Raw genomic sequence first — 24,999 nt, 5'->3', positions numbered from 1 at the left:
TCTCCACCTATCTCCCTCATACTTTTCCCCTCACCTTAAAGCTTCGCACTCTAGATTTGTCATTCCTCCCCACAATAAAGACTTCAATTATCTAACCACCTGTGCCTCTCATAATTTTATAAACTTCTAACAGGTCTCCCTCAGCCTCCAACACACCAAAGAAAACAATCCCAGTTTGCCCTCAGGCAACACACATAAAAGTTACTGGTGAGCGCAGCAGGCCAGGCAGCATCTCTAGGAAGAGGTACAGTCGACATTTCGGGCCGAGACCCTTCGTCAGGACTAACTGAAAGAAGAGCGAGTAAGAGATTTGAAAGTGGAAGGGGGAGGGGGAGATCCGAAATGATAGGAGAAGACAGGAGGGGTAGGGATGGAGCCAAGAGCTGAACAGTTGATTGGCAAAAGGGATATGAGAGGATCCTGAGACAGGAGGCCTAGGGAGAAAGAAAAGGGGGGGGAGGGGAGCCCAGAGGATGAGCAAGGGGTATAGTGAGAGGGACAGAAGGAGAAAAAGGAGAGAGAGAAAAAGAATGGGTGTATATAAATAAATAAATAACGGATGAGGTACGAGGGGGTGGTGGGGCATTAGCGGAAGTTTGAGAAGTCAATGTTCATGCCATCAGGTTGGAGGCTACCCAGATGGAATATAAGGTGATGTTCCTCCAACCTAAGTGTGGCTTCATCTTTACAGTAGAGGAGGCCGTAGATAGACATATCAGAATGGGAATGGGACGTGGAATTAAAATGTGTGGCCACTGGGAGATCCTGCTTTCTCTGGCGGACAGAGCGTAGGTGTTCAGCAAAACGATCTCCCAGTCTGCGTCAGGTCTCGCCAATATATAGAAGGCCACATTGGGAGCACCCGACGCAGTATATCACCCCAGCCGACTCACAGGTGAAGTGTTGCCTCACCTGGAAGGACTGTTTGGGGCCCTGAATGGTAGTGAGGGAGGAAGTGTAAAGGCATGTGTAGCACTTGTTCCGCTTACAAGGATAAGTGCCAGGAGGGAGATTGCCCTTGTCCTTTTAGATAACTCTCTAATCCAGGCAGCATGCTGGCGAACATAGTTGGTATTCCCTTCAAAGTCTTCACATCCTTCCTGAAATGAGGCAACCAGAACTGAAAACAATACTCCAAATGGGGCAAAACACGAGGAAATCTGCAGATGCTGGAATTTCAAGCAAAACACATAAAAGTTGCTGGTGAACGCAGCAGGCCAGGCAGCATCTCTAGGAAGAGGTACAGTCGACGTTTCGGGCCGAGACCCTTTGTCAGGACTAACTGAAGGAAGAGTGAGTAAGAGATTTGAAAGTGGGAGGGGGAGGGGGAGATCCGAAATGATAGGAGAAGACAGGAGGGGGAGGGATGGAGCCAAGAGCTGGACAGTTGATTGGCAAAAGGGATATGAGAGGATCAACTGTCCAGCTCTTTGCTCCATCCCTCTCCCTCCTGTCTTCTCCTATCATTTCGGATCTCCCCCTCCCCCTCTCACATCCCTTACTAGTTCTTCTTTTAGTTAGTCCTGACGAAGGGTCTTGGCCCGAAAGGTCGACTGTACCTCTTCCTAGAGATGCTGCCTGCAATGCTGCGCTCACCAGCAACTTAAACAGGGCAAAACCGAGGTTCAAAAAAAAAGCAACAAGGCTTCTTGATTCTTATACTCAATGCCATACACCTTCCTTACCACCCAATTGACTTGTATCACCACTTTGTCTGATTACTTAAAATACAAGTCATGACAAAAATCATGTCTAGTTTTCCATTCTATTGTTTCTTTTACTGCACCTAATCTATCCAATGCAATTGAAATACAGTCTCTATTCTTCCCGTTTTATTTCAAGCCTGATTTATCAACTGTTAAGGTGAACAAAGTGATGCTGCACATCAAGATTGCACACATATTTCCAACAATTTTGAGGGCAAAATACATTTTGGGCTGAAATATATAAAGTCCAATTTCCAGCACTTACTAAGAATACCAGAATTCAGCAAATTCCAATTCCATCATCCAATTACATCTTGAGTGCAATCAACATAATTATTTTTAACTTTTAGTTTTTTCTCAGCACAGCTGGATACCAACAAAATATAGATTCACTTCTGATAGAGTACCCCCATTTTAAATTCAGAAAGGAATACTGCTTCGAGGCAAATTCCTGCCAAAATATCAAGATCAGCTTTCATCGAAAAACACAAAAATTAAATTTCAGTAAACAAATAGTTTAAACAGAACTAATTGTTACTTAATCAAAAATGTAAAGTTGACACAAAGATTAAATTTCAGTAACACTTTCTATAACTATAGCTGCAAAGATCCCTGTTGCACCCGGTGACCCTGTGATCTCTGTCTCAGAGGCCGATGTCAGGCTGTCTTTAAGGAGGGTAAATCCTCGCAAGGTGTCAGGCTCCGATGGAGAACCTGGTATGGTTCTGAAAATTTGTGCCAACCAATGCGCAGGAGTAATCAAAGACATTTTCAACCTCTCACTGCTATGGTTGGAAGTTCTCACTTGCTTCAAAAAGGCAACAATTATACCAGTGCCTAAGAAGAGCAGTGTGAGCTGTCTTAATGACTATTGTCCAGTAGCACTCACATCTACAGTGATGAAATGCTTTGAGAGGTTGGTCATAGCTGGAATGAACTCCTGCCTCAGCAGTTTGCCCATCGCCACAATAGGTCTACGGCAGATGCAATTTCAATGGCTCTTCACATGGCCTTAGATCACCCAGACTCACTTCTTTTTTGCCTCCTATTCATCCAGCTCGGCATCTATTCTTTGCATCTATTTTTACAAACAGCTTTTTGTCTCCCACTTGAAGTCGATGCAAAAACCTTAACGCACGCAGAGCAGATTCTGGTTCTTATCACTCACAAAAATAGAATGCTGGCAACTTGTCTGAAGCTCCTTGAACTTTCTTCCAGCTGAAAACCAAGACACATTTCGCAATATCAGAAGCTTTCTCATGTCTGTTACCTACAAAAACTGTTGTGGTCAGACCACTGCTTTCGTCACTTTCACGATTCTTCTAAGCAGCATGGACTGTCCTTGGTCCAAGATGCTTTCCAACCAGAGGCACAGAGGTTGGCACCAACACCTGTTTATCCTCTGTTGAGCAACAGTTCATGGTGTACAGCATGGAGATAGTTGTGGCATCATCCAGTACCTTTCTGAATTTGCTTTCAGTTGACTTTATTGCAAGGAATGTGCCATGTAAATAGTGGATGGATTTCCAAACAGGTTGTAGTTATCCCAGTTAATCATGCCCTCACATTGCTAGTCCTCCTGTTTTTACCACATACAAGCTAAAAATGGCTTGGTGGTTGTTATATTTCACTGCTAAAAAATGTCATTCTGGCAGGAGTTATCTTTTCTCCAGTTTAAGTGCTTAGTTGAATATCTGTAGGCTACAGCATAAAATCTTTAAAATGTCATTCGAACTCATTTTGTGGAATGCTTGAAACAATAGAGCCACTGTCCGATTCCATTTTAATTAATTTGCCTTTCACTTCTGGTGTAAGCCAGAAGCCAGTCTACTGTTAGCATTCACTGTGTAAATCTCAAGTCTACACAGTCCTATGTCACTCCCATCATTATCAGATTTTTCATAAACAGCGTGCACATTAGTATTCTTTTTGAAACTTAATTTTTTAGCTTTTTCTCTTCCCTGTGCAGTCCATTTATTTTTGTCTGGCCGACATGTCTTTGTATAGATAGATAGATATACTTTATTAATCCCGAGGGAAATTTGGTTTTGTTACAGCCGCACTAACCAAGAATAGAGCATAAATATAGCAATACAAAAACCACCAACAATCAAACAACAATATGCAAACTATGCCAGATGGAAAATAAGTCCAGGACCAGTCTATTGGCTCAGGGTGTCTGACCCTCCACGGGAGGAGCTGCACGTTCCATGGCCACAGGCAGGAACGACCTCCCGTGCCGCCAAGTGTTGTATCACGGTGGAATGTGGCCGAAGTCCAACAGTAAAAAGTTCAATATCCAGTCTGCAAACACGTTCCTTGATCGTAATATGCCCCGGATTGCACCATCTGTTGTTAACCAGATCAGTAAGCACCCAACGCCTTTACACTTACCGCTCTCAGTGCACTTCCGGTCAGCCGGAACGGTATTACCCACTGAACTCCTCTTCTCCATCAGTCTCTGTTGGCTCCACCCAATCCTCTTTCCTCGACTTTGTGATGCCCCTCTGCATCCACTGTGTGTTTTCTATGTTGCATTTTCTACAAATTTTGCCTTTGAACCTGCACAAGTCTGGTGAATGCAAACCTATGCCACAACAGTAACACAATTTGTTCGGCCAGGCTAGTTTCTGCTTAGGCATTACAATTTTGCTCACACTCACTTTCACTCTTGACTGCAACTCAATTGTGTGTCTGTCTGCTGTTTCCATTGGTACAGCTATTTCAAGTGCTCTTTTAAATGTAAGTTGTGCTTCCGTTAGGAGCTGTTCTTGAATGCTTTCTTTTAAGATTTGTTTGGTGGGGTGGAGATACATCTCCAGCAAAGGAGGTGTAAGGCTCTCCTTCCCTCCGGTAGCTGCAGTTCACCCTTGGGCAATGTGTAACACCTCCTTACCCCCCCTCCCAATCAGAGTCATGGAAAGCCACGGGAGCAGGTGGATGGTCTTATGAGCAGCTGGTGCATACCACAAGTGTGGTTATGCGACCACTGACGCCAGGCAGACAATCTCTGGAGGGTAGTAATACTGATAAGTATTAATAATCTTGAAAAGACACCACCCAGAAGGTGGCAATGGCAAACCACTTCTGTAGCAAAATTTGCCAAGAACAACCACGGTCATGGAAAGATGATGATTGCCCACATCATTTGACACGGCACATGACAAAGAAACCTATAAGAGTCCACAATGCTAAACAATCCCTCAGAGCATATTAATTGAACTGACAATGCCCAGACAATCTCTTTAATTTAGCCACATAGGCTGAAGTGGACTCCCCTTCCTTTTGATTCTGCTTATGAAACCTGAAGTGTTCTGCAATCAACAGTGGCTTTTGTTTTAAGTGTTCCTGCATTACTTTCACAACAGTAGCAAAGTTCATTTCTGATTTAGTTAAACCTTAAAGCAAACTGTATGCCTTTAAACCCAAATGCACTCAGCAAAACTGGTACGCGTTTCTCACTGGCTATATTATTTGCTTCAAAATACTGTTCAATTAGCTCAATATATGTGCGCCATTTGTGTAATCAAACACATTAATCTTTCTGGAGAAGACCGAAGAGTGGGGCTAAGGAGAGGAAAAAAGGATAAGCCAAGATTAAATGGGCGTAGACTCGATGGGCCAAATGGCCTGATTCTGCTCCTGTTTTATGGTCCTATTAATACACTGTATGTTTAGAGGAAGAACATTTTTGACATCACTGTGATTCAATAAGCATCCTTCAACACAATTAGTTGTGAAAACACATAGCTTAATCTGGTAATACAAGACCAAATCCACTGTGGAAAGCAGCACATTATTTTGATTTTCATATGATGACAGGATTTAGTGCATAAACCTACAATAAAGTTGGGGAAGTACACGCTAATGAAAAACTGGCATTATTTGTTCACAACTGGTGTCATTCATTCACTGCTGATGGCAAAATCCAGGTCTAATGATGATATTCATAAAGATTCAAAGTACATTTTATTATCAGACTATGTACTCTATGCAGAATAAGATTCGTTTTCTCCACAGACAGCCTCAAAACCAAGAAAAACCATGGAACCCACTGAAAGAAAATCAACCCCCACACACAAAACCAAATCGCACAAACATCAACAACAAAAATGAACACAGAATATACAACAGAAATTGAAAGAGTCCAGGCATATTTCAGTTTAGCTCAGTGTTTGCTATCTGCAGGCTGCCCCAATTCAAGATCACCCAAAATATCAACAAAAGAAAGTGACCAGAAGCGAGAAAGGCATCAAAACGTGAACTTATCGAGGGGGCGAGAGATCATTCGAATGCAAGGACCTTCTCTGGGGAGCAGTGAGTGGGAGGGAGAGTAAGACCCTTGCGTGCAGACACCTTCCTCTGGCAGCAGCGAATGAGAGGCTGGCAGATGAAGTCGAACACTCACTCGCCGTCCACACTCGCCTCAAATTCCTCGGCGCGCAAATTGGCGAGACTGGTGAGAAATGGAGTCGATCGTGGGTTCGCACTCCATCTCTAGGCTTCTTGAACTCCAGGACACGCACTTACCCTGCAGCCTCGTGGAAATCTCTGAGATCACTGGATCAACCAAAAAAAAACACACCCAAAATGGAGATTACTGGTGCTGAACAGTAGATCACAGGCTCCAACAGTAGAAGAGCCACATTGGAAAGAAAAAGAATATGTAAAAGAAATGAAAAAAGTAGCTTTGTGAACCATCTGGAGAATGCTGCTCTTGGTAACGTTCACTGGCAGCATCTTCTCCTGGTTACATTTCTAATAAGTTACGTTTCTAATTGTAAGCAACCCTTTTTTTGGACCACATCTCTGTACATAATAGCTCTCCCCCTATCGAAATGACTTACCTATTCTACACACAAAAAAAGCATGTCACAAGGAGTAAAAGGGGTTTTCAAAATAAAAGGTAACTACATCCAAAAAAAGTGCAAAAATTGAATAGAATTTATTTTTATTAAACTATTCCAATAAGTAACATCCCTAAAAAGTATTAGGGATGGCAAGAATTTCTAAGATAATTATAATGTCCATAAACACAATGGTTCAAGTATATATACATCAGTTCAAAGTAAATTTATTATCAAACTAAACACGTCACCATATACAACCCTGAGATTCATTTCCTTGTGGGCATTCACAGTAAATACAAGACAACAGAACCCATGAAAGACCGCACCCAACAGAACGGAAAAACAACCAGTGTGCAAAAGGCAACAAAACTGTGCAAATACAAAATAAATCAATCAATCCCAAGAACTTGAGATGAAGTGTCCTTGGAAGTGAGTCCATAGACCGTGGGAACAGTTCAGTGATGGAGCGAGTGGATTTGAGTGAAGTTATCCCCTCTGCTACAAGAGCCTGAGGATTGAGGGGTTATAATTGTTCCTGAACCTGGTGGTTTGGGTCCTGAGGCCCCTGTACCTCCTTCCTGATGGCAGCAGCCAGAAGACAGCGTGGCTAGATGGTAGGGGTCCTTGATAATAAATGCTGCTTTCCTGTGACAGTGTTCCATGTAGATGTGCTCAATGGTAGGGACTGGTCTATATCCACTACTTTTTGTATGTACTTCCATTCAAGAGCATTAGCTTTTCCATTCCAGGCCATGATGCAGCCAGTCAATATAGTCTCCACCGCACATCTCTAGGAGTTTCTCAGTTTCAGGTAACATACCAAATCTTCTCAAACGTCTAATAAATAGAGGAGCTGCCGTGCTTTTCTCATAATGAAAGCTACCCAGGACAGATCCTCTGAAATGATAACACAGAGGAATTTAAAGTTTCTAACCATCTCCATGATCCTCCGATGAGGACTAGCTCATGGCGCTCCAGCTTCCTCCTCCTGAAGTCAATAATCAGCCCCTTGGTCCTGCTGACATTGAGTGAGAGGGTGTTTCTGTGGCGAGCAGCCGGCCTCTCGTTCTCCCTCCTATATGCTGATCCCTCACCACCTTTGATTCAACCAACGACAGCTATGTTTTCAGCAAATCTGAATATGCTTAGCTCCACAGTCATAAGTATAAAGTGAGCATAACAGGGGGCTAAACATCCAGCCTTGTCGTACACCTGTGCTGATGAGGGTTGTGGATATGTTGTTGTCAATCCAAACTGCCAGATGTTCCAGGGTTGAGTGAAGAGCCAATGAAATGGCATCTGTTGTTGACCTGTTGTCACAATAGGCAAATTGAAGCAGATCCAAGTCGCTTCTCAGGCCAGAGTTGACATGTTTCATCACCAACCTCTCAAAGCACTTCATCACAATGGATGTAAGTGCTACTGGATTATAGTCACTGAGGCAGTTTACCACGTTTTTCTTTGGCATCAGTATAATTGAAGCCTGCTTGATGCTGGTGGGTACCTATCAATGAACACTCCACCCTGCTTGATGCTGGTGGGTAAATATCAATGAACACTCCACCCAGTTGATCAGCGCAGGTCTTCAGTACTTGACCAGATACCCCATCTGGATCATTTTAAATATTGATCACTTTTGCATAGCTGTGGTAGAGGTAATGCAACACATGAAGAAATACTATTCTCTAATATCATCTGTTATTTAACACCTGATACATTAAAAGTTGATCTTCTATAGAATAAATTTTCCCTACATGTGAAAATCAGTGTATTCCTTTTCCATTACCACCCATTACTCTAGTCTTCTGTACATTGATCACCATGGCTATTATTACTTCTCTCATCAACTAGAGACTCTTTACAAGTTTACATTATTTCTAACAGACCTGCACAACTCTAATGTCTCTACCAGTCTTATATCAGTTATTTTATGAAAGAATATTAAACATTTTATTTTTAAGCCAAAGGCTGGAAATAAACATACATTGCATAGAAGGAAAAGAGAACAATCAATAACAAATTATGAATATAAAACTGGAAATAAATAGTACTAGAAACTGGAAACAGGAGTTGGAAACTAAGCAAGGATAGAAAAGTGAAGGTACTGTACTGTGGCGAAAAGAGGACATGGCTGGATTTGCTAATAATTATTAAAATGATCATGTGAGATATTATCATTTTGAGGATCACTTGGCTCTGAAATCAGCATTGGAGCTTCGCTTGTTCACAAATGAGCAGACGCCTACAGGCTTTCGCTGTAAGAAGACGGGGAAATCCCATGCTTGGAGAAAGGCTGCTGAGGGTTAAAAGAAGGTTCTGAAATTAAGGAAGACCTTACCATAAGTATGAGGTCCGTGATGTATAATATTGAAAGCTGTTATGTTAGGTGAGGTGAGGACTAAGGTGACATAGTAGGTTAAACTACTCTGTTGAACACATTCCAACAGCAGCAGGCAAGGAACACATTAATTAAGGTGCTTTCCCCCCATTCAGATCACCTTTCTGAAACAGACGAGTAGCAATGAAAACTGAACGATTCAGTACTTCTCAGAAAGTAACTACCTGGAGCTCAAGGTTATACAGTTATATCAGCAAACACAGGTGCGAACAGCGAGTCTGAAAACAAACAACAAAATCCAGGCTAGACTGCAAGCTGGCTTGGCTTGTGCTTTCGCCATGTACCGGATGGTAAAGTGGAGAGATGGGGGAGGGCACTGTACAGGTAGAGGGATGTCTTTTCTTTCATGACAGAAGAACTACAAGATCAGTTCCCAGTTGACTAGGGTACCAAAGATATTAGCAGTATATTAGCTTGCCACAACTGACATGGGACAGATTTTTTTGCAGAGGCTGGAGATCAATTCAATTCTAGATTGTTTAATGTCATTTCTAGTACACAAGGTATAAGGAGAACAAAATAATTGTCACTCTGGATCCAATACAGAACAATAAAAAACACAAAGATAAAGAACACAATAATAACAAGTTGCAATAAATAAAAATACATAATATAGTTTACATACATATTGACTGTATGTACATAAAGTGATGCTAGGTACAGGAGTGCCTGTACATAAGGTGACTCTGGCAGGAAATGATAGAGGTGATTGGGGGTGTAGAGGGTGGGTTAGTGGGTGGTGGTGTTGATCAGCCTCACTGTTTGGGGGGAAAATAACTGTTTTTGGTTGTCCTGGTGTGGTGATGATATCTTGAATCTAGGAAATCCTGCTATGTGCTAAGCAGGATTTGTGCAAAGGGGAAGGGGGGGGAGGGGAGGAGATACAAAAAGGTGAACTCGAAGAGAACAACGTAATCTACAACGAAAAGTTGTCAAGAGGTAGGAACGAATAAGGACAGGTCGTGTAACACAAATCCGTGACAAAAAGAAAAAGAGAAATAATAACATAAAAAGGTGGAATACTCTGGAAAGAAGGAAGACAAGTTCATGAAGCTGCATCTTGTTGACCACGTCAGTGCTCCCTTTTCCTCTGGCCTTTTAAATGCTGGTAAATCAGGAACATGACAAATGCACAAGTCCTGGACGTACTGAGGGATTCAATAGCAGACCACTATGGAAATTAGGGATAACAAAAAAGGAACTCATGAAACAGTTTAAAAACAGTTGTCCTTGGTGCACCAGACACTTGCAAATGTTCTACCAGTTTTCTCAACATTTACATAACCATTATTATTCCAAAGGTTCTGTATTTCTGCTAATGGTGGTCAGTTGAATCTAGAGGAATAAATCAAGAGGTCTCAGTTTAAAGTAAGGAACTTGTTGTGAATGATACTGACTATAACCAATAAAGATTTAGCAAAATACTTGGTAAAAGAAAAATATAACCTACAAACACTAACCCAACCACTCAACCCCACAGCTAACTATTCCAAATTAAATCTCAAATTTCAAGCAACAGCTACGAAAACCTGCCATGTCTAATCCAGCCTTTCTAAGGAATTCTATAACAACACCAGCCGTTTTATGATAAATTAATTAACCAGGGATCAACTGAGGCAAGAATATTTCAGGCCTGTTCATCAATATCATATCTATTTTAGAGCAGGCTGACAGTTCCTTTCAGTTGTAATTTTCTGATTGCTTACAGTGGAATTGTTTTTTCTCTAATAGTTTCCTTCATCTACCCATTTACCTTACTTTTACTTCATACTGTACATCCCCAAACCTACATTTACAATAGAGGAACTATTGTCTAATGAACAAAGTATGTTATTTAGGTGTAACATATTATTGTACAGGCAATCCACCCTTACACAGTGGTTGTGTTTCCAGAAAATAGGCTGTAACTCGATTTTCACAATACAAAGCTGTGTCATTTTCATTGATAAACACAAATTTAATTTTAAAAAACTGTGCTGATTTGTTCCTGACCCCCACATACAAATTCCATAAGAGTCATTTTTATTCCATGTCTCAATCTTTTTGGGGTAGTGATTTGTGAATTCTGTAACTGCAAATTTCCATTACCGAAACACCCATAAGATTTATCTATACAGAATACTAACCTAAACAGGAAATGGTTTCCAATTATCACATTTCAAAATATGACACAACATGCTCTTGAACGTCAGTCAAACCAGTTTGAGGCATCAAGTAACTGCACTGAGTATTCTGATTCATCATTTGCTCACAAATTCTATAACCAGCCCACAACATATATTGTGCAACTAAAGAAATCTCAAAACCAAATTGAACTGTAACACAAAAAGCACATCAGCAAAACCTTCATAAAATATAAAGTAGTCATTAGGGTTCAGATAAGATGCCCTTCAAATTATTTTATAAATAACCGTACAACACTGACAATTCTTTTCATCAAATGTGAAACTCAACAAACAATTTTCCCAATTCACTTCAAAAATCACTTCTTGGTAGTCACCCAAAAGTTTAGTAAATATAGAACCTATGGATAGCATAACCTCAATAATATTGAGAATTTTTGCCACACCAATTCAAACATGCAGTTCTGAAGTCTGTAAGCACTTTGCATTTTCCTTGGGTATAATATCATTTATTCTACTAATTAATTAATATAAAATGTAGGCCTATAACATTTAATTCAAATGTTCAAGGCTTCAACATTTGCAACAGTGAACATTGTAGTCAAATCTGTAATTACCATAATATCAACGCAGATTTTCAGATTATTTAAAGACTGACATTATGAAATTAATACCTTCCATGATATTTTGCGGTCAAAACAAAATAATCACTTTCAGCACCTTGCATCAGAAGTAGCACAACCAGTTCCCTACATCTGGTTCCAAGTTCTCAACTGTGTATTTCCCTGTAGCTTCAAAGAACACCAAGCCTGTTATTCCCATTTCCCACACCATCAATCCTGTAGGCTCTTAAAGTCTGCCAGATTATATTTATGTTAGGACAGTTTCATCTTGCAAGCCAGTAGTGGCCAAGTTATCTTTGTCTGTGCAGATCAGTATATATTAGAAACTATGATTTGCACATGTCAGATTATTGGCAGAAACAAGATTATTAATTTATTTTCCAACAAGGAAAAAAAATTGAGTCATTTCTAAACTTCAAACTCCATAAACTTCACACAGTGAAAAATTAACAAATTGGTGGAAGACGACCAAGATATCCGGCATTGAAGGAACAAATTGCCAAGTGTTTAGCTGGGGAGTCAGTAATATCAAAAATGTTGGTAGAAAATGAAGAGCTCAACTTTGATTTTACCCTGACCCACAATTCACTGTTTAAACAACTCGTTTGTGGGAATTAGGAAACAGGCCAAGATTGTCCAAACTAATAGGACCTTCACAGCAGCAAAAAACTGCAATAATTCAAATTAGATTTTATTTTAGCAGATCTGACAGTACAGTAAGCTAACTCTCTCTTTAGCTTGTCCTTGACATTTCCATTTTCATATTCAGGATTTACTATTTTTCATACCTTTTAAATAGGTTAAACTTTCTCATTAAAAATAATATGCCAATGCTATAAATGAGGATGCACATTAGCAGGGATTTCACATTATACATAATGGGGTAAAATCAAGTTTGAGTGTTTCAATTCCTCAAGCACCTTACTGAGCTTCCCAGCAGCACACAAGATCTAATACACATGTTCATAGGAAATTTTCACTTAATTTTGTTATCCTTCCCTCACTACAACCCTGTCATCTTCTCATTGCAGGTAAGAAGCTTTACTTCTCAGATCTGGCCCAAGTCCATATTCTACCACCACTAACCACTGAACACTTTTGCTTTCAGCTCTCTGCTGCCTTATGGAGGGTGCCATAAGTACTCGCCTACTTTATTTTGCCACCAAAAGCATTGCTTCACAAGGAGACAGCAAGAAAAATGTGCTTGTATTTCTTGAGTTTTGCAAAAATGAAAGGTGAATAAAGCAAATTCACAAGTCCTAAATGGCCAATCCTTTATTCTGAGACTAAACCTTACATCCAAATTCCCTAGCTGAGGTAAGCATCCTCTCTTCATCTACTCCTTAGCCCCTTATATTACAATAAGGTCATTTTTCCTCTAAACTCAGTACCCTCTGAATACCAGTATCCAATGCCCATCCCACCCCATCATAATGATCATTCTTCTCTAGATAATTTTTCTCTTGATGCTTCCAATAGATGGAGAGTCTATGACCAGAGAGCACAGCCACAGTGTACAAAGATATCCCTTTAAAACAGAGATAAGGAGGAATTTCTTTAACCAGAGGATGGTGAATCTGTGGAATTAATTGCCATGTTTGGTTGTAGAGGCCAAGTCACTGGGTAAATTTAAAGCAGAGCTTGATAGGTTCTTAATTAGCAAAGGCATCAAAGGGTGCAGGGGAATGAGTTTGAGAGGGATAATAAATCAGCCATGATCAAATGGCAAACTTGATGTACCAAACGGCCTAACTCTGTTTGTATCTCTTATGGTCTTGATGCACAATAGTGGAGCTAAAACAGCCAGAAAGTCTCATACTTAAGACCACAAGGCCGCAACTTTACATCCTTGCTTTTATACTGTAGACCTCTTGAAATAAATGTTATCATTGCCTTCCTCACCACCAACTCAATCTGCAAATTAACCTTTAGGGAATTCTGCACGAAGTCTCCCAAGACTCTCTGCATCTTGGATTTTTGTATTTTCTCTCAATTTAGAAAATGGTCTACGCTTTTATTTCTTCTACTAAAGTGCATCACCAAACACTTCCTGACACAGTATTCCATCTCTCCCAAATACCACTCTATCTCAGATGATAGATTAATTGACAGAATAGGCATCTATTGCTTTTGCAGTAGGTATTTTCACATTTTTTAAACATTCTTTGTACAGGGAAACATTCCCCAAATTTTCTCCTGACACCTATTTTAATGTGATATCCCCTCACGCCAGACTCAACTAAATGGAAAATAGTTTCTCTCCATCCAGACTAGCAGTTGCTTAGGAAACCTTAAAAACTCTCTAAAAGTCATAATTGACGTTTCGGGCCAAAACCCTTCAGCAGGACTATCAAAGTCTACCGAGTTCCTTCAGCATTTTGTGTGTGTTGCTCAGATTCCCAGCATCTGCAGATTTTTTCTTATTTGTGTCTCTAAACACGATATTTTAATCTTGGATATTACTGGGAATAGCGGCTTAAATATCATAAATTATGATCCTAAGAATCCTGATGATATTTTAGTGAACTAGTGCTCCCCTCCTACCAAGGGCAATTTCGCCTTTCTGAAACTGATCTATAGGCAAAAGTTCTCCAGATGTGCTCAACCAAGACTTGTACAGCTGCTAATAAAGTTTGCCCCTTTATAGTCTATTTCTCCAGATTTAAAGACAAATATTCCATTAAATATAGATTTTTGGATCCAACAATGATATTTTATTCAATGATAATTTATCCTGATTAAGTCAGAGCCTTTTTATTAGATTTGAACTACTCAAAAATAAACTCAAAATGAATTATCCAACATAATGATAAGAAACTAAAAAGATCCCACAGGCTTATTTTTAAACAACCCATTTTCAATAAAAAGAGAATTGCTTGAAGCCAAAGTGGAATCAAAACCTTCTACATTGAGGAAAAGAATTCCACATTATTAACTACAAACAATGGTGCTTTCATAACCTTGTGCAATTCAAGCACTGCAGTCCAGAGCTTGAATTCTCGATTTATCTCTTCTCTATGGTTAAGATGATCCTGGCAGCCCACAGGACAGGGACAAAACAACACAAGAATGATGCCAGTTGAAACAACTAATGCTGACTTTTCTCATACTACATTCTACAGAGGCAAATGAAGTTTTTCACTACGGCTGTTGAAGGCATATCTAAAGTTAATAAATTCATTTTTTCTACAGCAACAGGGCAGTAAATGCAGTGCCATTTTATAAATACGGTTCATTTATAATCCTTCAAAACTTCGCAATGAGATAAAGAAATGCACAATTATCAGTGTTGGTATCTGATTCATAAGCTTACAATTCCAAGCTTTAACTCCAAAGCAGTGTGTTTAATTCAGGCTCACACAAGAACATCACTCAAGGATTGCTGCCCTGCTGATGCTGCCATCTTTTAAACAGCTCAATAAACCACAGCACAATCTCACATATCAGATTGATGTGAAGGCGACTTTGGCACAATTCAGAAATAGAACGAGGAACAAACAATACTTGCTTCACAAGCACAGCTAAAATTGATTATCTTGGCCTTTTTATCTTATTGAGGATTTGGGGCTCATGTTGTGCACAAACTCACTTCCACGTTTCTCTTGGCTGCATAATGACCACACTTAGAAGTATTTGATGCTTCAAAGGATTGTGCTCATCCTAAAATTGCAAAAAGAACACCACAAAAATGTAAATTCCTTCTCTCACAATAGCATACACTTTAGGAGAAACAGAGATGCATTATCTTAAAAATAATATAGCAGATGCAAACAAAATGGAATTACAAAGACTATGGCACAGGAACTAGGCACACAGACATGGGGTGCACACCAGCTTCATGAGTCTCCTCCTCCAGCATTGTTTAAACTCATCCTATCAACACATATTTCAAGTCTTTTCCTCATGCGATCATCTGGCAGTTCTTTGCATGCATGTGTAGGTAAGCTATGTGATTTTTTTGTACTTCTTGCAACTCCTGATTGCATAATTCAGCAGAAACAACTTCTTGTAGTCCAGAATCAGGTTTATTATCATCGGCATATGACGTGAAATTTTGTTAACTTATCAGCAGCAGTTTAATGCAATATATAATAGAGAAGGAGAAAAATAATAAATAGATAAATAAACCAATCTACTTATTTATTAGTCCAAGTCCATCTTATGTCATTGCCTCTAGTTCTGGGCTTCACCATGTGAAAATATCCTCACTACAGGAGGGAATTCAAAGGTGCATAAACCCTTTTGAATGCATGTGTAACATTCAAGACCTCTGCTAAATCACTATTTAGCCATCTCTTTTCTATGGTATAGAATCTCATCCTTAATTAGTCATCCTTGAAAGCAAATAGTATTTGTAAATATTTTATGTACCTCCTCCAGTACCTTCATATACGTTTTCCCAACAGGGACCAGAACTATTGCATTGAATCAGAAATGCGCAGTTAACAAGTTTAATCTAACTTTGTAGTTTTATAATTATATTCCTAAAATGAAGTCCAGTGCTTTGCTCACCTGTGTTGTCCTTATCTCCGTATCATTTTGATCTTCTATAATATTATTTGCTGCTTCACTCTAAGATAAACCTGATGTTCATATTCTAATGACCAAAAAGGATCACCTCAAATTTAACAATTGTTGCTTACATCACTCTGAAAATCTGATAATGCATTTTTGTCAATATCATTCTAAAGATTAACCAGACTCACTATTATGATATTCCTTTCCATTTAATAATGAGTCAGTTCTTATCATGATTTTTGATGAGGCCAGCTCCAGCTTGAAACACTGGTTTCTTTTCTGAATGGCCATGGCTGTCACTGAGGATCCTCACGCAAACTTAGCAGCTGTCCAAGCTAATGCCGGTTGATGACTTCATGGGGCTAACAACCTACAATTTTTGGATCCAATGGCATTTTGAAACCTTACAGTATTTCATTGATGACTCAAAGAAATAATCTCTAAAATCATTGCTACGGTGAGGAATTAGGGATTTAAAAAAATCATTTTGAACCTATGCAACCTCTGGCTAAAAGGGTAATTGGGACTGAATAGGAATTTTTGAACTGAAGTAAACTCTGCCTTCAGCAGTGAGCTAAAACAAGCTCATTAGCAGTTCTCCTTGGTTTGCAGAGAGACATTGAGAGTTTGAAAACATTGTACATTGTACGCTCATTTGAGTACGGGAAGGAGGACTCACCGATAAAGACAGGAATGAACATCTATCTGTAATTAAGTCAGGGCCTAGCAAAGGGAATAACTGATAAGGACTGGACAGCACATCCATCTGTCATTAAGCCTTGATCTAGCAGACTCTCTTATCTAAGTAATTAAGTTTTGCACCAACAGACTTCGTGGGCGTACCAGTTCAAATGACATCTTGCAACAGTAATGTATGGGGCTTACTATGTATAAATATACGGCTGTAACCGGAGAGCGTGGGCACACTTGTCGGATGGTGGCAGTACTTACGTGCCTTCCCTTCGACAACTGGGTCTCAAACTCCTGCAGGAGGGTGTGCAATAAACTGTTGTAACTATAAGAAGCTGGTCTCCTGAGTTTTATTCAGATTCGACTTTAACAATGGACCTAGGTAACACATACAAAATCCTGGAGGAACTCAGCAGATCAGGCAGCATCGAGTGAAAGGAATAAATAGTCAGCATTTCAGGCAGACTTCATCAGGATTCATGCCCTGAATGAAGAGCCTCAGTTCAAAACGACAAATGTTTAATCTTTTCCATGCTGCCTGACCTGCTGAGTTCCTCCAGCATTTTTTATAACCATATAACAATTACAGCACGGAAACAGGCCATCTCGGCTCTTCTAGTCCGTGCCAAACTCTTACTTTCACCTAGTCCCACCGACCTGCACTCATCCCATAACCCTCCATTCCTTTCCTGTCCATATATCTATCCAATTTAACTTTAAGCAACAACATCGAACCTGCCTCAACCACTTCTGCTGGAAGTTCGTTCCACACAGCTACCACTCTCTGAGTAAAGAAGTTCCCCCTCATGTTACCCCTAAACTTTTGCCCTTTAACTCTCAACTCATGTCCTCTTGTTTGAATCTCCCCCACTCTCAGTGGAAAAAGCCTATCCACGTCAACTCTATCTATCCCCCTCATAATTTTAAATGCCTCTATCAAGTCCCTGCTCAACCTTCTATGCGCCAAAGAATAAAGACCTAACTTGTTCAACCTTTCTCTGTAACTTAAGGAGATGAAACCCAGGCAACATTCTATTAAATCTCCTCGAACTCTCTCAATTTTGTTGACATCTTTCCTATAATTCGGTGACCAGAACTGTACACAATACTCCAAATTTGGCCTTACCAATGCCTTGTGCAATTTCAACATTACATCCCAAATCCTATACTCAATGCTCTGATTAATAAAGGCCAGCATACCAAAAGCTTTCTTCACCACCCTATCCACATGAGATTCCACCTTCAGAGAACTATGCACCATTATTCCTAGATCCCTCTGTTCTACTGCATTCTTCAATACCCTACCATTTACCATGTATGTCCTATTTTGAATAGTCCTACCAAAATGCAGCACCTCACATTTAGCATTAAACTCTACCTGCCATCTTTCAGCCCACTCTTCTAACTGGCCTAAATCTCTCTGCAAGCTTTGAAAACCTACTTCATTTTCCACAACTCCACCTATCTTAGTATCATCTGCATACTTACTAATCCAATTTACCACCCATCATCCAGATCATTAATATATATGACAAACAACATTGGACCCACTTACAGATCCCTGAGGCACACCACTAGACACCGGCCTCCAGCCTGACAAACAATTATCCACCACTGTTCTCTGGCGTCTCCCATCCAGCCACTGCTGAATCCATTTTACTACTTCGATATTAATACCTAATGATTGAACTTTCCTAACTAACCTTCCATGTGGAACCTTGTCAAAGGCCTTACTGAAGTCCATATAGACAACATCCACTGCTTTACCCTCGTCAACTTTCCTAGTAACCTCTTCAAAAAATTCAGTAAGATATGTCAAACATGACCTTCCATGCACAAATCCATGTTGACTGTTCCTGTCAGACCCTGTCTATCCAGATAATTATATATACCATCTCTAAGAATACATCCATCAATTTACCCACCACTGACGTCAAACTCACAGGCCAATAATTGCTAGGTTTACTCTTAGAACCCTTCTTAAACAATGGAACAACATGAGCAATACGCCAATCCTCCGGCACCATCCCCGTTTCTAATGACATTTGAAATATTTCTGTCAGAGCCCCTGCTATTTCCACACTAACTTCCCTCAAGGTCCTAGGGAATATCCTGTCAGGACCCGGAGACTTATCCACTATTATATTCCTTAAAAGCGCCAGTACTTCCTCTTCTTTAATCATCATACTTTCCATAACTACCCTTCTTGTTTCCCTTACCTTACACAATTCAACATCCTTCTCCTTAGTGAATACCGAAGAAAAAAAATTGTTTAGAATCTCCCCCATCTCTTTTGGCTACGCACATAGCCATCCACTCTGATTCTCTAGGGGACCAATTTTAACCCTCACTATCCTTTTGCTATTAATATAACTGTAGAAACCCTTTGGATTTATTTTCACCTTACTTGCCAAAGCAACCTCACATCTTCTTTTAGCTTTTCTAATTTCTTTCTTAAGATCCTTTTTACATTTTTTATCTTCCTCCAGCACCTCATTTACTCCAAGCTGGCTATATTTATTGTAGATCCCTCTCTTCTTCCAAACCAAGTTTCCAATATCCCTTGAAAACCATGGCTCTCTCAAACTTTTAACCTTTCCTTCCAACCTAACAGGAACATAAAGGTCCTGTACCCTCAAAATTTCACCTTTAAATGACCTCCATTTCTCTATTACATCCTTCCCATAAAACAAATTGTCCCAATCCACTCTTTCTAAATCCTTTCTCATCTCCTCAAAGTTAGCCGTTCTCCAAACAAAAGTCTCAACCCTGGGTCCAGTCCTATCCTTCTCCATAATTATATTGAAATTAATGGCATTGTGATCACTGGACCCAAAGTGCTCCCCAACACATACCTGTGTCACCTGACCTTTCTCATTCCCTAACTGGAGATCCAACACTGTCCCTTCTCTAGTTGGTACCTCTATGTATTGCTGCAAAAAAACTATCTTGCACACATTTTACAAACTCTAACCCATCTAGCCCTTTTACAGAATAGGCTTCCCAGTCTACGTGTGGAAAATTAAAATCTCCCACAATCACAACCTTGTGCTTACTACAAATATCTGCTATCTCCTTACAAATTTGCTCCTCAAATTCTCGCTCCCCATTAGGTGGTCTATAATACGTCCATGTAAGCATTACTACATCTTTCCCATTCCTCAATTCCACCCAAATAGCCTCCCTAGACGAGTCCTCTAATCTATCCTGCCAAAGTACCACTGTTATATTTTCTCTGACAAGCAATACAATACATCCCCCTCTTGCCCCTCTGATTCTATCACACCTGAAGCAACGAAATCCAGGAATATTTAGTTGCCAATCACACCCCCCCTGCAATGTGTTACTCCGGATTTCCAGCATCTGCTGAATCTCTTGAGTTTATGGGGCTCGGTAACAGTGTAATACTATTGCAGGAACTATCCTTTTCTATCTATTTAAGCGATTTGACTTTGGCTGTAGCACAGTTTTGTTTCACACACAATTTCAGAGTTATTCCATATCTAATTTCCTCTCACAATAGCCAGGAGTGTGTTTCACTCAGCTTTAATGTCTGACTTTGAATCTCGGCAGGAGGTAGTTTCTAATTAACAGAGGCCAAGAAAGATGATAGCCCAAGGAGATTTGAAAAGATGAACAATGGATGGCTGTTCCAGGCTTTGCAGCCTCTGCAATGCCTGTCAGACCACTGTTGTGCATTCTATTGAACTTTCTCCACGATTATACTTTTGTTAAAATACCCACTTCTAACCTGGGAAGGAATTGGTCAGAACTTGCACAACGCAGTTTCTCTGATGGTTGGAGAATGAAGGCAAGTGTTCAATTGCTTTTGAACCTGTAGATCCAGAACTATGATATAAACTGCTGCTGCGTCCAGGGACATTCACCTGAAGATGCCAGCTCAAGCCTAGTTTTCCAGCTTCAGTTTGGCAAGCTACTTTGTGATGCCTGCTTGATCTCCCACAGTTCACTTCATAAACATAAATTAAGGCTGAAACCTCAACAAAAAAAAAGAGATCCCTATTCCAGTATTGGTTTGGTAATACTGAACTCTACAATATGCACCAAAGATGGAGGGCCAAATTTCCAAGTAGAAAGACAACTAGGTTCCAAAAAAAAAGGCCCACTGGAGTTTAGATTTAGGAATTCAAAATATTTAAGTGATATGCCATTTGACTCCTTCCAACTATCTGAAAATCTATCTCCAATTTCTACTCTGCTTTTTTCTCCTTTCTCCACTTCATCCTCTGATTTTATTTGATGCACCTTTCCATAAGACCATAAGACATTGGAGCAGAATTAGGCCATCTGGCCCATCGAGTCTGCTCTGCCATCCAATCATGGCTGATCCTTTTTTTCTCCTCCTCAACCCCAGTTCCCGGCCTCCCTGTAACCTTTGATGCCATGTCCAATCAAGAACCTATCCATCTCTGCCTTAAATACATCCAACGGCCTGGCCTCCACAGCAGCACGTGGCAACAAATTTCACAAATTCACCCTTTGGTTAAAGAAATTTCTCCACATCTCTGTTTTGAAAGGGGGCCCCTCTATCCTGTGGGTGTGCCCTCTTGTCCTAGACTCCTCCACCATGGGAAACATCCTTTCCACATCTACTCTGTCTAGGCCTTTCAACATTCAAAAGGTTTCAATGAGATCCCGCCCGCCACCTCATCCTTCTAACTTCCAGCAAGTACAGACCCAGAGCCACAAAATGTTTCTTGTATGATAACCCTTTCATTCCTGGAATCATCCTTGTGAACCTCCTCTGGACCCTCTCCACTGCCAGCACATCTTTTCTTAGATGAGGAGCCCAAAACTGCTCACAATACTCAAGGAGAGGCCTCATCAGTGCCTTATAAAGCCTCAGCATCACATCTTTGCTCTTGTATCTTGACCTCTTGAAAGGAATGCTTACATGGCATTTGCCTTCCTCACCACCAAATCAACCTGTAAGTTAACCTTTAGGGTGTTCTGCACAAGGACACACTCGAAAGTCCCTTTGCATCCTAGATTTTTGGATATTCTCTGCATTTAGAAAATAGTCTGCACATTTATTTCTACTACCAAAGTGCATGACCATGCATTTTCCAACACTGTATTTCATTTACCGCATTATTGCCTGTTCCCCTAATCTATCCAAGTCCTCCTGCACTCTAGCTGTTTCCTCAACACTACCTACCGCTCCACTAATCTTCATATCATCTGCAAACTTGGCAACAAAGCCATCTATTCCATCACCTAAATCATTGATATACAGCATAAAAAGAAGTGGTCCCAAAACCGACCCCTGCGGAACACCACTAGTCACTGACAGACAACCAGAAAAGGATCCTTTTATTCCCACTCAGTGCCTCCTGCCAATCAGCCAATGCTCTAACCATGTTAGTAACTTACCTGAAATACCATGGGCTCTTATCTTGCTAAGCAGCCTCTGGTGTGGCACCTTATCAAAAGCCTTCTGAAAATCCAAATATACACTGCAACTCCTTTATCTATTCTACTTGTAATGTCCTCAGGCAGGATTTCCCCTGAAGGAATCCATGCTGACTTTGTACCATCTTGTCCTCTGTCACCAAGTACTCCATCACCTCATCCTTAACAATTGACTCTAACATCTTCCCAATCAGAGGTCAGGCTAACTGGTTTATAATTTCATTTCTGCTGCCTTCCTCCTTTCTTAAAGAGTGGAGTGGCACTTGCAATTTTCCAGTCTTCTGGCACCACACCAGAGTACAATAATTTTTGAAGGATCATTTTTAATGCCACCACAATCTCTAACACCACCTCTTTCAGAACTCTAGGGTGCAGTTCATCTGGTCCAGGTGACTAATGTACCTTTAGGTCTTTTAGGTTTTTGAGCACCTTCTCTCTTGTAGTAGTAACTGCACTCATTTCTCTTCCTTCACACACTACAACATCAGGCATACTGTTAGTGTCTTCCACAGTGAAGACTGATGATCTTTCATCATGGTTCAAAATGTGGATGAGCAAAGAGGGTAGCATTTTCCACTACGGTCCAGAAGCAGAAAAGCCAAATAATTGAGGGACCAAACAGTTTGCAAGTATATTAAGCACTTGAAAATGAAACTGGCAAGTGCTATATACAATACGTTAATATCCTTTAATACCTGTCTCAGATCACCAAGATGTGATTCTTGTTAAGGAGTCAGACCATTCGCTCAACGTTGCAGATCAAATTTTGGGTGCTGGCAGATCTGAACCATGTACATTTAACACTAGACAAATGTCTGAAACGCTGGCATAAATCCCAGCCATCCATGTCAAATCTAATTTTACAAAGGTAACAATTTCACCGAAGATGATACAAATTAATGGTGATCGCTCGTTCCAGACGAATCCAATCTCCAGGGAAATATATATTACACTGATAAACTATCAGTAAAAACACAAAATACTGTATCGCTATTCCTGGACTTCTAGGACTGATTTTCATTAAGTACAACAGTATTTTCCCCACCACTGATTAAAGGGCTATATTATATCGCGTCCAGTATGCGCCCCGAATATTGGAGCCCCCCTTCGTGAGAACACTAGCTTGCTTCCAATTTTATCTGGCTATCTATACTCTTCTCCTTTCGTTGCCTTACTGTAATCCATCATCGAGTTTCGTCGTTATTAAGTGTTCCAAATTTCACAATTTATCTTCCTCGTGTCTACAAAGGAATTTCCGGTGAATGCTATTTCCAATTATTCAAACAAGATGAAGTTTATCACATATTTTGTTCGAGTCTAAATCCGCCAGCCAATTTTTTAAAAAATTTTTCTAATAAAATGCTTCTCAAATCTCGACAGTTTAACAAAAAGTACATCGCTACAAACTCTTTTGCGAAGCCCGAGCCACCAGGGGAGCCCTTTCCTGTTCATTCAAATTTTTTCCCCTACAGCCTCCAAGTCCAAAGTTTATTTTTTTTAAAAGAAACATCTACTCACTTTTCAGCGCGTTAATCAGCATGATGCCGTCTTTAATGAGCTCCTTGATGAACTTGTTGGTGCGCTCCAGCTCAATCTCGTGTGCTTTGAGCCGATCCCTGAAGTCCGGGCTGTCCAGCGAGCAGTCGGTGAATTCGAGAGTCGGGAGCCCCATCGCTGCTTGCACTGTGTTCCCGTCGCGTCGATCAGCCTAGTGCCTTGGTTCCCCAGTAACCTTCCAGCTGCAGCGCTCACCTAAGCCCGGGGCTGCGGTGACACAACTTCCACGCACAAATCCCAACTTTTTTCAATCTCTTAAATCCAGCGCTTGGGACCACTGCACGCAATCCTGCAAACGCTCTTCTGAGAGATATGGGCGGTTGATTTAAAACGGCAAAGGTGCAGAGAATCGACTCTGTCTGGCAACCGTCATGTTCCTATTCTGCCTCGTTTCCTACTGTAGTCTAGAGTCCGCGCCTCGCCTGGTGCCGCCCCTAAACCGAACACTTCCGCCAACTCTTAATACTCGAATTTTAACTACCTCTTTTACTGCAGCCAGGGAGGTCATAAACTGGGATAAATATTTTGCGCTTCGAATTTTGTACATGGAGCATTTTGTCATTTTTACACGGAGAAGGTGCTAAAAGAAGGCGGTTTCCCATCAAAGATTCCCACCACCCATATCCTACCCTCTTCTCGCTACTAGTTTCGAGCAGGATGTATAGAATCTTTGTCCCTCAACACCAGGTTCAAGAGTAGTTATCACGCTACAAGCATCAGGCTCCTGAACCATTGTGGATAACTTCATTCACCACTACTCTGAACTGAATCAACGACATGCAGGCTCACTTTCAAGGGCACTTTACAACTCATGTTCTTGGAATTCCTTTCATTTGCAGTGTTTGTGTCTTTTTCCACATCAGTGCGTTTTCAGTCTTTGTTGATTTTATAATTTTTCATTAAAACCTTTTGTATTTTTCCTGTAAATAAGAAAACGAATCTCAAGGTAGAATGCGTACTTTGATAATACATTTACTTTCAACTTTTTAAGGATCTACACAGTGTTCGAAGCAATAGTCTTTAAGCTACCACGATTCCTAAAACTGGATGTACCCGAGTATGTTGATTTCCAAACACTGAATTAAAACAGTACAATTTTAA

At 40.4% G+C, this 24,999-nt stretch overlaps 1 protein-coding gene across 2 annotated transcripts in view; it reads right to left on the bottom strand.

The window, feature by feature from the left end:
- The window catches only part of arhgap42a (Rho GTPase activating protein 42a), a 304,678-nt gene extending 280,264 nt beyond the window's left edge, over window positions 1-24,414 (bottom strand). Inside the window, exon 1 of one of the 2 annotated variants that reach the window (XM_072263438.1) lies at window positions 23,860-24,414. In XM_072263438.1, coding sequence (XP_072119539.1) covers window positions 23,860-24,013 — 154 coding nt within the window. In that variant the 5' untranslated portion in view covers window positions 24,014-24,414. The remainder of the gene's footprint in view (window positions 1-23,859) is intronic. The other variant, XM_072263439.1, reaches the window with a different exon arrangement.
- Window positions 24,415-24,999: the final 585 nt, after the last annotated feature.

Source organism: Mobula birostris, chromosome 7 (assembly GCF_030028105.1).
Source record: "Mobula birostris isolate sMobBir1 chromosome 7, sMobBir1.hap1, whole genome shotgun sequence".
Lineage (NCBI taxonomy): Eukaryota > Metazoa > Chordata > Chondrichthyes > Myliobatiformes > Myliobatidae > Mobula > Mobula birostris.
Note: the sequence above shows the minus strand (reverse complement) of the source record. Positions and strands in the feature narration are given on the sequence as shown.